This window comes from Sinocyclocheilus grahami, unplaced genomic scaffold (assembly GCF_001515645.1).
Source record: "Sinocyclocheilus grahami isolate Dianchi unplaced genomic scaffold, SAMN03320097.WGS_v1.1 scaffold199.1, whole genome shotgun sequence".
NCBI classification, from domain to species: domain Eukaryota; kingdom Metazoa; phylum Chordata; class Actinopteri; order Cypriniformes; family Cyprinidae; genus Sinocyclocheilus; species Sinocyclocheilus grahami.
This window is the reverse complement of record NW_015505378.1, coordinates 919,548-935,928: the sequence shown is the minus strand read 5'-3', so window position 1 is coordinate 935,928 and position 16,381 is coordinate 919,548. Positions and strand designations below refer to the sequence as shown.

Here is a 16,381-nt window from a genome sequence, read left to right as displayed (position 1 = left end):
CTATCTATCTATCTATCTATCTATCTATCTATCTATCTGTCTATCTGTCTGTCTATCTGTCTGTCTGTCTGTCTGTCTGTCTGTCTGTCTGTCTGTCTGTCTATCTATCTATCTATCTGTCTGTCTATCTATCTATAGACCTACACATTCATTTGGGGAAAATCTGAGAAAATCTAACTTGTCAAAGGCAAAGTCAAAGCTTATTTATAAAGCACAGCAAGTGTTTATCAAAGTGCTGTACACGCAGAATAAAAATATCAATGATACAAACAGTCAACAACAGAAAAGAAGACAATAAGACACCATAAAGACAATAATGTGTATCTTGTCCAAATATTGAAAATGAGTAATGGGGATTGTGTTAGTTAGATGTGATATTTCACAGGTCAGCTCTAACCAACCACATATGAAAAATCACAAGTTTAGAAGTCTCTAAGCATCACTTTCAGTTATATTCCTATTGAGTGATACTATGTTAAGTAGAGTTGTTGATTTAATGTATTTTAAAAAATGCATTAAAATGCATAAATGAATACAGAAAATGCATGAATTAATACAATAACTTATAAATGAATGACAAAATGTAATTAAAAATTTTAAAATGTGATAGAAAAAAAAGCAGTTAAACTTCTCCATTACTTGTACTTTTTTTTTACCGTGATTTTACCATGAAAGTGATTCAAATTGGAAATAACACATTAATGTTTTTGCTTTTATCTAAATTATCTTAATTTCGGGGGCTTTTCTCTGGAAATATCAATGTGATTAATAGCAGTGGTATTGATTAATTAATTGCCAAATGCAATTCGATAACATTTTAATCAATTGATAGGTATAGTTGATAGCGCTGTAGATATTCAGTATGCAGTTTTCTCTTTTCTACTAGGCCCAACGTCCATCCCAGTACTCTAGTGGTTACTCGTCCCATTCTGCCATTGATTTCGGCCCAAGAACCAAAGTCAGTTACACAGGAGGTGGAGGTGGTGGTGGTGGCGGCGGAGCATATTACCAAGAAGAGTTTGGCAACAGTGGTTACCAGGGTGGCGGTTTCCAAGTCAGTGGTTACCAAAGTAATGGCGGCCAAGTTCCACAGCAGCAGGTCAGCACAATGACTCGATCCTTCAGTCGAATGGGGGGCGACCCGGAGACTCTGTCGATGCGTTCCATGCGTTTAGCGTCCGTGCCACGCCAAGTGGTTTCTTCATGGGTGGTGCAGGACGACAGTGATGGCAGTCTGGTTTCAGAGCGTGACGCCACTTACACGCAACAAGCCTCCATGCAGAGCATGAGCAACGGCTACGCAGCCAACACCTACCCACACCAGTCCATGTATTCAACCTCTAGGATGAACGGATTTGAAAGCGGACAGCAGCAGGTCAGTTCCATGGCGCTGCCGGCCATGAAACGTTCCCTCAGCGGGACCCTGGGCACTGGTGGCGGAGGCAGCGGTATGGAGCAGGAGGTCTACGTTAGCCGGCAGTCCTTCAAAGGCCCTGCCCACCGCACCATCAGCCGAATCAACAACCGTCAAACGACTCGCGGGGACTCACAGAGCAACCTGGCGATGATGCCGCAGGGAAGCCTGTCACGCGCCGGCTCCGTCAGGAGCGTGCATAGTGTCGGGAGAGGCAAGGATGTGTTTGATGGCATGGATATGACGGGCAGCATGGGCAACCTGAGCGGGTAAGAACACGTGCTTTCGTACATGTGTGTCAAAATACAGAGCGAAATGCATCCCAAACGAGTCAAGGCCTTTTTTAGCCTATTGTAAGAAAGGGGTGGAGTTTGTGGACAAAATGATTGGAAAAGTCCGGCGTATGTCACCAGAGAGAAGTCGATTAATCAGAAGATTGAGTTACAAAATTTTTATTTAAAATGACAATATTTAAGATATGGAATATATGCAAAGATGAATCGGTCACAATAAGATCAATAATATTTAGACAATATATTAGTTTGCATTTCATACCGACTTTAAGGGGTATTGTTAGACAAAGCAGAGTTTAACTTGCCAAATTAAATTTGAGTCGTTTAACTGAAGCGTGGTCACATGTGTGTTTATATTGGCTATTTTACAATGCTGTCGAATGTGACTCATCCAATCATAATTTAGAGTTGCTTTTATTGATTTTTTTTTTCACTCTGGTGTTACATAAGGTTCAGTGAGTGCAGGGCTGACCTTTGAAGCGTAGAATTACTCCTACTTTGCTTTAACAGCCTGTCAGTACACCCATATTTAGCTTATCTGTCCTTGTTGCGCTAACTGTGTGTGTGCGCATGTATAAATGTGTTTGGTGTTGCCCAGCCCTGCCTATATGTGTGTAAAAAGTGAAGAGCGAGTCTGTTGCACAGGCACACCCAAACCAGTCCAGCAACCTCACACTTCACGCACCCTGGGAAAGAAACACACTCTTCCTAGCACTCCAGCGACATGCACCAGCACACACAAACACACATGAAGGAATGTCCTGTTGAGCAAAAATTTCTTCAAATAATCAGACTCTCAAAATGCAAGTAGTACAAGTTAAGAAACTAAGATAAGCTAGAGTATGAAACAACCTTTTTATTCAAGTTTCCACTTTAGGCCAACATTGAAAATTAATTTGTTAAAAAAAGTATTTGGGGTATTTTAATAGTAGTGAAAGTAAGAAAGTAAGATATGATGGGTAGGAAAGTTGGGAACAGGGTTGAAAAACTGCGCAGACCAGATTCGAACCCAAATTCCCTACATGAGCTCCAGAGCTCAATGCTATGACTACGGCTAATGAATATTATCTTTGCAGGACAATGTTAAATCAATTGGAGTGTTACTTTATAGTATCACTACTAAATAACATTTTAAAATGTTGTACTTTCCTGCATACGGATTCATGTAGATTCCTATTGAAATGACTGGATTTCACCCGCAAAAATTCAACGGACATCGGTAAATCCGACCGCACCTTAAGACGAATGCTAATAATGTGTCCCAAAGAGTCAAAGCAAGGAAGAAATTCATGAAGCTGCGATGAAACGGAAGTAGCAATCTTTTATTGTGTATTGTGAAATGGCTTATCGTAAAAAAAAAAAAAGTAGGTCGTAGATTTGTTTCTATCCATCGGTTGTTGATTGGATGGAGTCAGATCTGAATTTTGAGTTGACTGTAAGAAAGGGGCAGAGTTTATGTGGACAAAATGATTGGAAAAGTCCAGCATACGTCACCAGGGAGAAGTCGATTCATCGGAAGATTGAGTTACAGAAGACCACATGCTAATAACAAACCTCATTATTGACTGATTTGGAACGCTCTAGAAAGCAATACTGTGTGCCACACAGATAGACTTACAGTTGATTCCAATTTAGTTGATGATAGCATGTTACTAAGCTGCTGATTTAATATTCCAATTTTCCATACTTTCCTAGACTCAACAGTTTGGACATGCCAACTGCCATTAGCTATCTTGATGAGTCCGATCAAAATCTTCAGATGTTGGGAGCTGCCTACATTCAGCATGAGTGTTACAATAACAATGATGCAAAGAAACAGGTATACAATTGCTTTCCGTCTGAAGAAACATTCGAGTGAAATGTGTGTTTTCGATATAAGTAGAACTTCTTTTTCTTTCAGGTGAACCAGCTGAAGGGAATTCCTCTCCTGGTGCAGCTGTTTACCAGCGAGAGTCAAGAGGTGCAGCGCTACGCCACCGGCGCCACCAGGAACCTCATCTATGAGAGCATGGAGAACAAAGTGTCCCTTATTGAAGTCGGTGGGATCCCCAAACTGATGGAGGCTCTTAGAGAACCGGACAACGAACTCCGCAAGAACATCACAGGTGGGCATTTAAGTCATGCTGTTCTTGTAACTTAACTTTAATGCCATTATAATCGCCATTGTGTCACAAAACTCACAAAACAACCTTCACCTTAAGACCGCATGCTAATAATGAACCTCATTAATGACTGATTTGGAACGCTTCTACATAGAAAGCAACTCCATGTGCTACACATATAGATGCACAATTGATTCCAATGGAGTTTGAAGCTTGCATGTTGCTAAGCTAATGATTTAGGTGTCTGATTTACTAAACGGAGCAAATTAGCTTGAGACCATAAAAGCGCCAGTGGGAGTGGAACGTTCTATGGTTGATCTACTGACAGTGACAAGAGCAGCACAAATTAGCAATGGTAATTGGGTGCATGTAATATGCTAACAACACAGGCACAAAATGGGTTAAGACATGCTTTTTTGGGGCGTTAAATGATGGCATAGATACCAATAAACTGACTACCACAAGCCTTAGTAAATCACCGTGCATGATTTATTTAAACACTCTCCTCCCACAGATTTAGCCTTTAAAAGGGAAACTCTTACAAATGAATAAGCTAACTCTCTATTCTAATTCTATTCTTTAAAAAAAAAACACTTGTCCCTTTTAGACTTGCTCTCTATTCATTTGCTGCATGTTTTCTTAAAATATACTAATACTAATCTTTTTGTATTCCATCTGTTTTCTTTTCATTTATTATACAATTAACAAAAGCAAAAGATACCTCTAACACTAGCTTGCTCTATTCTTTTTCTATTCTATCTGTTTTCATTTGATTTATTATATTATTTAAAAAACCCTTGCTACGTGTACTGCGTTAAGCTAACTGAGACTTGTTATAACACTTGTATATCATTGCTCTTTTGTTGATTTTGATTGCTTCCATTGTCCTCATTTGTAAGTCGCTTTGGATAAAAGCATCTGCTCAATGACTAAATGTAAATGTAAACGAATAAGCATTAAGGTCAGCTGCAAAAATAACTCGGTCCAAGCCCTTTCATCACTAATTTTCCACTGCGTGTCTTTAGTAAGTCCTGACAGTAGATTTAAACGCCTAAAGAGGGTTTGCGTTGATGTAACGTGTTAATAAATCTGTCCTTTAATGTTCTAATTAGCATAACAAATACATAACACAAAAATATTCTCTGAAGCATTACATTTTTATTAGTTTAAAAACTGTTTTTTATCAATACTTTGCCGTACAGAATGATATTCAAATAGATTTTCAGTAAATCAAGATCTGCCATGCACACTTTTTATTCAGTTTCACAGTATGTTTATAACATGTTGAAAATATAGAACAACCTTCAATTAAAGACTTTTTTATTCATGGTAGTGAGGTCCAGTGTCCTTTTAGGACATGAAATGACTCCGGATATGATGTACGGACGTAGAGGTTTTCATCATCAGACTAGATGTGTGTATCTGCATGTGTTGCACGCAGGGCGTCGACTGATCTCTCAGTATTGAATTAAACCACTTTAATTATTGCTCAAACTCGTCATGACATCTCGTGGACTCCTGTAGCGAAGGTTGGTGAGTCACGTTTATGTCAGACCTTGTGGTCTGTGTGTGTCTGGATATACTGGAACTCTAATAAACCGAATAAATCTATCAATGCAAATCTCACCATTAAACATGGGGGCATTTAAGAGGATGACATCATAACGAAAGCTAAGGAGGTTGTACATTTGTGAAATGAGTTGAAACGGTTGCTGCAGTTATAAAGTGTTTATGATTTTTTTTTTTTTTCACTTTTTCCCTCCTCTTGGTTTTTTTTTTCTTATCTGTATTCAAATTCTTATCTATTTCCCACGACACTTTCCCATGCTCTTTTCCTCATTCTCTTTATCTCTCTCTCCTCTCTGCTCTCTTTCCCTGTAGGTATTCTGTGGAATCTGTCCTCTAAGGATAACCTGAAAGAAAGACTGGCACGAGAAACGCTTGCCGAATTGACAGAGAAGATTTTGATTCCCCTCTCTGGCACCGGGGACCAGGACATCATTGAGCTGAGCCCCTCAGAGTCCGACATCTTCTTCAACACCACCGGCTGTCTCAGGTACACACACACACACACACACAGACAGTTTTGAGTACCCCTTTACTTGTTCCTGTTCCTGCAGGAACTTCATCAGACGTCATTGAATGAAAATCCTCTCTAGCTACATCACTGCTAGTAAACCTGAGAACAGGATTACTTGAGAGTCATGTTTCAACGCAAAATTCAACCCAAACTATATTATAGAAAATGAAGCCCACTTTTAAGATAGTAATTTTTAGATAACGATAGAAAATGAAACCTATTTTTAAGACCGTAATTTTTAGAAAAGTATAAAATATGAATTCTATTTTTAGGACTGTTATTTTTGGAAAATTATAGAAAATGAAACCTATTTTTAGGACTGTCACTTTAAGAAAATTATCAAATATATTAATTATTTTTGGGAAATTATTTTAAAATATATTCTATTCAAGCACTTAGTTTAAGAAAATTATAAAAGAAGACATCTATTTTTAGGACAGTGGTTTTTTGAAAACCATAGAAAATTAATTCTATTTTTAGGACAGTTATTTTTAGAAAATGATAGAAAATGTAATTATATTTTTACAAGTGTTATTTTTGGAAAGTTATAAAAAATAATTCAATTTTAGCACTATTATTTTTACAAAATTCTAGAAAACAAATTATATTTTTAGGTCTATTTAGGACTATATTTGGGACTTTTTAAGGACTGTTATTTATTTATTTATTTCATTGTGACTTTATTTTCATGACAATTAAGCAAATTATTTTTGAAAATATATTTTCGAGATTAAAGAAAATGTAATGAGATTTACCACAGAATAATGGAATCTTAAATTATTTTTTAAAATTAAAAATATATATTTTAAGAAATATATTTATATAATATATAGTTTTTTTCTCTGGTCAAAGAAGATCTGGAAATGTTTTTGTGAGATTCAGCTTTTTATGTATCCTTCTGTTTCCTTGTACAGAAACTTGAGCTCAGTGAATGAGAAGACCAGACAGCAGATGAGGGAGACCTGTGGCCTTATAGATGCTCTGGTTGGCTATATTCAGAAATGCTTGCCGGAAACTAAAGTGGAGGAGAAGGTAATTGTGTAGCACCCTCTTTTTTTATATTCTGCCTCTGTTGCTGCCTCCTCTTGCGAGGTGTGTGTTCACATGGCCATTCATGAGTGTGTTCCTCTCTCAGGGTGTGGAGAACGCAGTGTGTGTGTTGAGGAATCTGTCCTATCAGCTGTACACTGAGATTCCCCCCTCAGCACTTCTGCGGCTGGAGGGTCCGAGTCGAGCTCAGAGCTCCTCAAAAGGAGAAGATATCGGCTGCTTCACCCCTAATAGCAAGAAAGCTAAATATGTAAGAAGCTGCTTTCAATTTCCTCTTTAACGATCCTATCTTCATTCTTAATCTCATATTTTGTCTTTTCTTCCAGAGACAAAATCAGGACCTCACCACATTTACAGAAGTGTCACGGCAGCCCACAGGTATCGAGTGGCTCTGGCACCCTAAGATAGTGGAGCTGTATAACCAGGTGCTGCAGCGCTGCGAGATCAACTCCACAACGCGAGAGGCCGCGGCCGGAGCCCTGCAGAACCTCACAGCTGGAGACAAGAGGGTAAGGGGTTCACCTCACATTAAGCTGTGTGTTCACCAAAGCACTTTTAGCCAGCGGAAAATGCCAGGAGATCTGCTGAAAACATAGTCGTAGTACAAGCAGGATGTGTGACAATTGGTCATTGCCCCGCCCCTCTTCGACTGTGATTGGACGGCTGACTAAAAAGTGACAGTGATGAGCGCTACATTTTACCCAAAGTTGAACATTCTTCAAAAATCCAGAGCACTTAGCGTGAAAAAGACGATTAAACTTCTCTTTTATATTTCAGTGGGCATCCATTTTGAGTCGTGTGGCATTAGAGCAGAATAGGATGTTGCCTGTTATTCTGGATCTCCTCAGGACCGACAACAATCTAGAGGCGCGTTCTCTCACCGGCTTACTCAGAAACCTCTCCCTTCATGCCAAGGACAAGAACGACATGGGTGAGGCTTCCTTCTTTAGCCACAAAACTTCAGTCCATCACATTTCTGTGGCCTTAGAGAAGCTCATTGTTCTATTTCTTTCATTTTAGCCACAAAGGTGGTAAATCCCTTGCTTACCAAACTGCCCATCGATGGCCGCCAGAAGGAGTTGTCAAGTGACGTGGTGGTGAACGTCTGTGGAGCTCTCAACAACCTGGTGGCCAGCAGCATGGTGGCTGCACGAGACATCGCCTTCTTCGATGGTCTGCCCAAGCTGGTGGGCATCAAGACCTCTCATGACAGCAGGTAAAACTAAAAGACACCCAAATATACAACAAAAATCAACACTAATTTATATTGTTTCCAAACTAACATTGCAATTTCAATTTTCATCTAGCCCTGGTAAACTGAAAGCTGCTAAAGCTGCGGCAACAGTGCTGAGCAACATGTTCCAGTACAAGAAGCTACACAAAGATTACAGAAACGTAAGGATTATAATCAAATAAATTATATACATAATGTATTTTGAAAAGGTTTTTGACAAATGTGTTTAAAAATTGACGTATACTTACATGACACTTATATTTTACATAGAGTGACCAGCCAAACCAGCCAAAAATTTATCACATTGCTATTATTAGACATTTTTAGTCATGTGACACAAATGCGCCAGTAAATAAACCATTTCTACATTAGTATGTGTAATTGAAAACTAGGGTTGCTAGGTCTACATAACAAAACCATCCCAATTGGTATTCAAAATTAGCGCAATCACAGCCAAAACTAGCCCAGTCGCGTTCCAGGAGAAAATGGCTCCAAAATCGCATTCTGGAGGGTCAAGCCCTCCTTCCAGGTCAAAATCTCACTTCAACCTGCAGCACCAAAAAGTAGCCCAATTATGTGGGAAAAACACAGACTTGGCAACACTGCTGAAAACTTTCCTTCTTTCCTGATTCATCCACACCAGTAGGTGTCAGTTTAATGTCTGAGACCACTGTTGTATTATCAAGCGAAATACTAAGTATTAAACTTTGGTGCATTTGCATGGTGTTTGTGCAACAGACATGAATGAAAAACATCTTGTCAAATCATGCCCTTTTCTTGAATGTTTGTAATTTTCATCCATTGATTTACATCGAAAGAGCCACCGAGCCATATCTATGGACCAGAATATCATAGAGAGTTGGGGTTGGAAGCTAGTGATTTAGGACAGTCCGCAACCACATAGCAAAGCTCTAGCAACCACCCAGAACACCCTAGCAACTACATAGCAACACCTTGGCAACCACCCATAACACCATTGCATCGTAAAGGCGACTTTTACATAGCAAGCACTACTCACATTTACTTTGGGAAAGTATTTTAAAAAATTCTTTGTTTGTAAAACTTTAGTAGTATTCTGACAATTCTGTTTCAAAATTGGCGCACACACTCATGAGACTTGTATGCATATTCTACATGAAGCAGGTCACCCCCTAATAATGGCCACCATTTTGAGATCACACAGCTAACTAAATAAAAGTCACTTTATTTTGCTAGCTTACCTACAATCAGATCATTTTTAATTATAGACGACAAATACACCAGAAAATGTGTCAATTTGTCAAATTGTATTTGAAAACGTTTGGTGTTGTGTAATTCATCCACACCAGTAGGTGTCAGTGTTTTGTTTGAAAATACAGCAGTGGTCTTTGACTTTAAGTCAAGTCAAGTCAAGTCACCTTTATTTATATAGCGCGTTTAACAATACAGATTGTGACAAAGCAACTGAACAGCATTAATTAGGAAAATAGTGTCAATAATGCAAAATGACAATAATAAACTCTAATTTTTCAGTTAAAGACAGTTCATCATTGAATTCAGTGATGTCAACATCCAGCTCAGTTTAAATAATATCTTTGCAATCAAGTCAACGATATCGCTGGAAATGAAGTGTCCCCAACTAAGCAAGCCAGAGGCGACAGCGGCAAGGAACCAAAACTCCATCGGTGACAGAATGGAGAAAAAACCTTGGGAGAAACCAGGCTCAGTCGGGCGGCCAGTTCTCCTCTGACCAGACGAACCAGCAGAACGGAAAAATCAATTTAAGACGTAATAAAACAGACGATGAATAATATTAACAGCAATTATTATATGATGCAATCAAACTTATAGCAAAATGTGGTAGTTCTGTATGTTGTTTTAGGGTTGGCATCATCTGAGGTCCTCTGAAGGGTTGGCATCATCTCTTCTCAGGTGTTCTGAGAACTTTACACTATGTATTTAACTTTGGTGCATAGCTTGTTCCCACAGCCTTTGTGCTACAGACATGAATGATCTCAAATCACATGGTTTGTCAAATCATGCACTTTTCTAAATGACCAAACTTAAGATTTTTGAAAATTAGTGAAAATTACATAAAAAGAGACTCTAGAGCCATATCTAGAGACCAGAATATCATAGAGACTTGAGAGTGGACACTTACGATTTGAGAGCCTTTTGAACACCCTAGAAACCACCTATAACACCCTAGCAACCATATAGCAACCTAGCAACCTGACTTACACACCAAGCACTATTCACAATTACTTCATAAATGGTAAAAAATGTAACTTTTTTTTTTGTCATTTTCATTGAGTTTAGAAAAAAAGAACACACTCAGAATGTGTCTTTGTGTTGTCATTACAAACTAGTACAGTTGCACGTCACGATTGCTGTCATTCCCGCCCTGCCCTCTAGACATTTTCCAGTTATTTGAAGACTGTTTAAAAGCCCACATACACACACACATTCACACAAACATTCGAATGAACATATTGTACTAGATAATCAAGCGGGAAATAACACACTCATATTTGAGTTGCTTATTTCCAAAACACACAAACATACACACTTAAAGCATGCTGATATGGGAGGTAGATGTTCAGCCACACCCTGGCGATGTGGATTTCAGGTGATTTCCTCTTGAGCATGTCCTAACACACCATAGAACACCACGGGTGAAAAAAATGTGTTCTTTCTTTTACTTCAAATCTGGGATGCTAGCCAGTGTGCTAATTTGCCCATCACTCTCTCACGAGGTGCTTTTTGCTTTGTGTTTTACAGAAAGGGTTCCACAGAGAAGATTTTTTTTAGACCTGGGCATCTGAATGGATTGTATTGTCAATCAGGAAGATATTTAATAAGGACAATGGATAAAGAAAGCTCAAAACACTACCGGAACACCAGCAATACAAATATTCTGAAATACGAAAAAGTGGATAACACACAAGACTTTATTGCTACTGTATATAGATGAACACTTCCTATTTAGCCTCGTATTTTTGTTATTTAAAAAAAAAAAAATCCTCAGGGATTTATTGAAATATGTCTTTTTTTTATACTGGCTGTTGCCTGTATTTTTTTAATTAATATACAGAAACACAGACTATCCATGATATAATAATTATATCATGGGAATGTAATCACTTTTAAAATAGTTGCTTTTTTATATATATATTTGTAGAAAAATATCTGTATCATGATGGTGGGGAAGACATTTTAGCTGGAAAATTGGAATTGTGAGGATATTGATAATATAAGAAGGCTGTAATATGTTTTATAATATACATAAAAGTTTTAAACACAGGCCGAACAGATTCAGACTGTTAATCAGCCTTCTTATCTTAACAAAACTGCTTATTTCTTACTATTCTGCTTTCAAATCTAGTGGGTTTTCTTCTCTTTTGGTGTTGTATGTACAGATAGTATGTATCATTATTTTGTGTACAAATAATAATAGGAGGTTTAATAATAACTATAATGATATGAGGATACATGGTAAAATACCATCTGAATTTTGAATGTTTGAATGGAAATGTTGCATTTAAACCCACTAAGTTGATTAAAACATCACTCTATATGCCAAATGATAATTTCTGTTCATTTACGAATTTCCCTATTTTTCGTAATTGTACATGGTACAAAATGTGCATTAATTTGACGGTAAGCAATTCTACTTACATGTAGTATTTATTTTTTTGTATAAACTTTTTTACACATTATGGATGCCAAATGTTGAAGGTTTGGTTTGGGTTGGTATGTTTCCAAATGATATTTATTCTGGTGTGTATGCAACATTGACCGTTATGAGACTGTTGTGAGTGATTTGCAGTCTTTAAATATTTGAGATATGCTTTTACTGGATGGAGACCCGATTCTGCTGAGAGGTCTTGAACTTTCTGACCTTTAAGAATGCATGGAATGTTCTCTTTTCAAAGCCTTTGATGATCGAATGTCTAATATATTTTATAATTCATCATAATTTCATTGTAAAATGCATGGTGCCTGAGTGACATAGACTTATGTTCATATTAAAAACAATAAAAAGGAAATAGAGTTTGTGTTTTTGTCAACCTGATTTTGTCAGAAAACAAATCCTGTATTAGGATCTTTTAAAGGGACAGTACACTAAAAAATATACTAATCTGCATTTATGTATAAAAGTTCTTTATGGTGTTTCTTAACAGAAATTCCCATTCATGCTGATTGCTGCAGTTTGTGTTTGTCACAAGTCAGCAAAAACGGTTAAAATGACTTTATCCCACCCTGTCCTTTTCTCATGTGTTTGGCGTGTTTCTGTCCTCTTCTAATGCCGGCCCACTCATATTTACATACTTTCTCTCTGCTTCGACATGAACAATCATCTGTCATACCCTACTGCAAAACCCCATGACTTACTCATGAGCCGCTACATTCACAACATCTCTAAATCATAGACTGTCCTATAATGTCTGGATATTCGGAGTAGAAGTACAGTATGTATTGATGACATCTGAATCACGACAAAGCCTTTTTTTAGTACTGCATGTTGAACATTTTAGGAATTTTGACCTCAATCGTCACATAGCTCCTGGCAATGACAAGGGCAGCTACCTCAACACAGGGTACAAAACATTCAGTGTCACAGACTGTTCTTTTGCTAGTGTTGACTGATAGTAGTTTTTGGAGAAAAAGTGCAGTAATGTCATTAATCTTCCATTCAGGACTTATACTCCCATTCTACATCCATTCATACTTATAACTGTTAGTTATACTTAGTGCTTGCTGCCACTTGTTTAAAGTTACGGTGCCACTTATAAAAGGATTGTTTGGCTTTATCAGTCACAATCACATTATCTTTTGATAACATATGTAATGATAATTGTTCATCTAAATGATATATAAGTTGTGTTAGTGTAAACATTATGGTTTTAGGCTGTTAACAGCAAGTGTCAGATGTTTATAAACTACTGGTGTTACAATGCTGCCCTCTACTGGTGGAATCAATCAACATTTCGTGCTGGCTTATGCTGACACCTAGTGGTGTGGATGCAGCCTCAGGCAATAAACTAAAATTTCCCTTACCAGTGCCATTGTCGGGTTAATTACGCAGGCAAAAGAGTCTAGTGTCCGACATATTAGTAAATATCGTAAAAGTACCAAAAAACGTATAAAAATATTCAATATCATACATTAAAAGTCTTCTAATGTCCTATATATTTTTTGAATTATCATAATTTTGAATATCATAATCTGTTTGGACACACAGTAACCTATTTATAACCTTTCTAAATTTATTTAGCACCAACAGAAAAAAAGGAAGAGTTTCCCCTACTGAACATGCTTCGTCTGATTTAGTACTTGAAGTTGAAGTTACATTACAATGCAAGACAAGTTCAAGCTTCTGACTCTTTCGCTAGCAACATTTCAGCTACTTGTCTGTGATACATTACATCAGGCGCATTCAAAAGCATTTTAGACCAATTTTACATGTAAACGCTAAATATAAAGTCTGGTAGGCCTAGAGCACAGAGATCAGCAAGTTTCAATTTCAACAGCAATAAAAAAGATGTATCACTCTTGAATTGTGTGAGATTCTCCTACAGCAGAAAACCAGTCTAATTCAAATCTATAAAAGAGGTTATGCTTTTTGCATGTGATTTGAAACATCTGCATTATGATTTCACTAATAGTAATAATTAACCAGAAATAACTTAAACATTCACACACAAAAATATGTTTATTTTTATTTTCACTGGGGGTATATGAGTTATAGAGAAATGCACCTCTGAACTTATAAATAGGATAGGCCTATTTATATCGGTTTTGAAATGGCTATTTTTTACTTTGAGGGAACAGGAAGTGTTTTTAAGTATCTGTTGGATTCTGTTTAGCGTGAACGTTCTATGAGCATTTATGTCGTCACAGAGCGCGATGTTTGAACTGAGTGATCGGCGGTTAATCTTGTGCTGCTTGCTTCACTCACTTTCTTCATCTGTTTTCACATCTGCAGCTGCTGGTGAGTCGATGAGAAGCTCGTTACTAATCTAACGTTTTCATATTGCATTAATGGTTTCATTTGCATATCAGTCATTTTAAAGGGGTCATATGATGCGATTTCATTTTTTTCTTTCTCTTTGGAGTGTTACAAGCTCTTGGTGCATAAAGAAGATCTGTAAAGTTGCAAAGACTAAAGTCTCAAATCCAAAGAGATATTCTTTATAAAAGTTAAGAGTCAGCCACACCTACCTAAAACGGCTGTTCTAACACACTCCCACATATCTACCTCACTATGTGGGAAGATTTGCATAATAAAAAATACTTCAAAAACCACTTATTTTATTTTATTCAATGATCTAGTTTATTGCTTAGGTCATTAATATATTCAATGTATTTATTTATCAATTTGCACGTTTTCATTTTGCTCTGTAGGATCCTCCAGAAATGTTGCTGCAGAGTCAGAGATGTGCTGCTGAAAAGTCTGTGAGTGATTCAATCACAGGTAAGGTTCACGATGAGCAGTTACTTGTGTCAGAAAGCAGGTAAGTGTTGTAGGAGAAACGTATTTCACTGCAGCAGTGGTTTTCACTTTTGAGAGAGCTAAGTGTTGTGTAGTACAGGTAAGAGTTGTAGAATATATTCAAGAGTAATATAGTACAGGTAAGTGTTGTATAGTAAAGGTAAATGTTGTGTAGTACAGGTAAGAGTTGTAGAGTATATACAGGAGTAATATAGTACAGGTAAGTATTGTATAGTAAAGGTAAGTGTTGTGTAGTACAGGTAAGACCTGCAGAGTATATTTAGGAGTAGTATAGTACAGGTAAGTGTTGTATAGTAAAGGTAAGTGTTGTGTAGTACAGGTAAGAGCTGCAGAGTATATTCGAGAGTAATATAGTGCAGGCAAGTATTGTATAGTAAAGGTAAGTGTTGTGTAGTACAGGTAAGAGTTGTAGAGTATATTCAAGAGTAATATAGTACAGGTAAGTATTGTATAGTAAAGGTAAGAGTTCTTGACTAAAACTAAGAGTTGTAGACTAAAGTTAAGAGTCGCAGACTAAAGGTAAGGGTTGTAGAGTACAAGTAAGAGTTATTGACTAAAAATAAGAGTTGTAGACTAAAGGTAAGGGTTGCAGAGTACAAGTAAGTCCTGTGAAATACAGGTAATAGTTGTAGACTAAAGTTGACAGTTGTAGACTAAAGATAAGGGTTGTAGAGTACAGGTAAGAGTTATTGACTAAAAATAAGAGTTGTAGACTATATGTAAGAGTTGCAGACAAAAGGTAAGATTTGTAGACTAAAGGCAAGAGTTGTGAAATACAGGTAAGAGTTGTAAAGTACAGGTAAGAGTTGTAGAGTACAGGCAAGATAAGAGTTGCAGACTAAAGGTAAGAGTTGCAGACTAAAGGTAAGAGTTGCCGACTAAAGGTAAGAGTTGTAGACTAAAGGTAAGAATTGTAAAGTACAGGTAAGAGTTGTAGAGTACAGGCAAGATAAGAGTGGTAGACTAAAGGTAAGAGTTGCAGACTAAAGGTAAGAGTTGCCAACTAAAGGTAAGAGTTGTAGACTAAAGGTAAGAATTGTAAAGTACAGGTAAGAGCTGCAGACTAAAGGTAAGAGTTGTAAAGTACAGGTAAGAGTTGTAGAGTACAGGCAAGAGTTGTTGACTAAAAATAAGAGTTGTAGACTAAAGGTAAGAGTTGCAGACTAAATGTAAGAGTGGTAGAGTACAGGTAAGTCCTGTGAAATACAGGTAAGGTTTGTAGAGTACAGGTAAGAGTTGACTAAAAATAAGAGTTGTAGACTAAAGGTAAGAGTTGCAGACTAAATATAAGAGTTGTATACTAAAGGTAAGAGTTGTAAAGTACAGGTAAGAGTTGTAGAGTACAGGTAAGAGTTGTTGACTAAAAATAAGAGTTGTAGACTTAAGGTAAGAGTTGCAGACTAAAGGTAAGAGTTGTAGACTAAAGGTAGGAGTTGCTGACTAAAGGTAAGAGTTGTAGACTAAAGGTAAGGATTGTAAAGTACAGGTAAGAGCTGCAGACTAAAGGTAAGAGTTGTAGACTAAAGGTAAGAATTGTAAAGTACAGGTAAGAGCTGCAGACTAAAGGTAAGAGTTGTAGACTAAAGGTAAGAATTGTAAAGTACAGGTAAGAGCTGCAGACTAAAGGTAAGAGTTGTAGACTAAAGGTAAGAATTGTAAAGTACAGGTAAGAGCTGCAGACTAAAGGTAAGAGTTGTAGACTAAAGGTAAGA

General features: G+C 37.2%; 1 protein-coding gene across 1 annotated transcript; it reads left to right on the top strand.

The window, feature by feature from the left end:
- Nucleotides 1–349: 349 nt before the first annotated feature.
- Nucleotides 350–11,209, top strand: LOC107595258 (plakophilin-3-like). Its single transcript, XM_016285611.1, has 12 exons — nt 350–385; nt 887–1,683; nt 3,403–3,526; nt 3,608–3,812; nt 5,691–5,865; nt 6,804–6,921; nt 7,025–7,189; nt 7,266–7,448; nt 7,717–7,870; nt 7,960–8,155; nt 8,247–8,334; nt 10,934–11,209. The coding sequence occupies exons 1-12, from the start codon at nt 350–352 to the stop codon at nt 10,961–10,963; spliced, it is 2,271 nt and encodes a 756-aa protein (XP_016141097.1). The 3' UTR covers nt 10,964–11,209.
- Nucleotides 11,210–16,381: the final 5,172 nt, after the last annotated feature.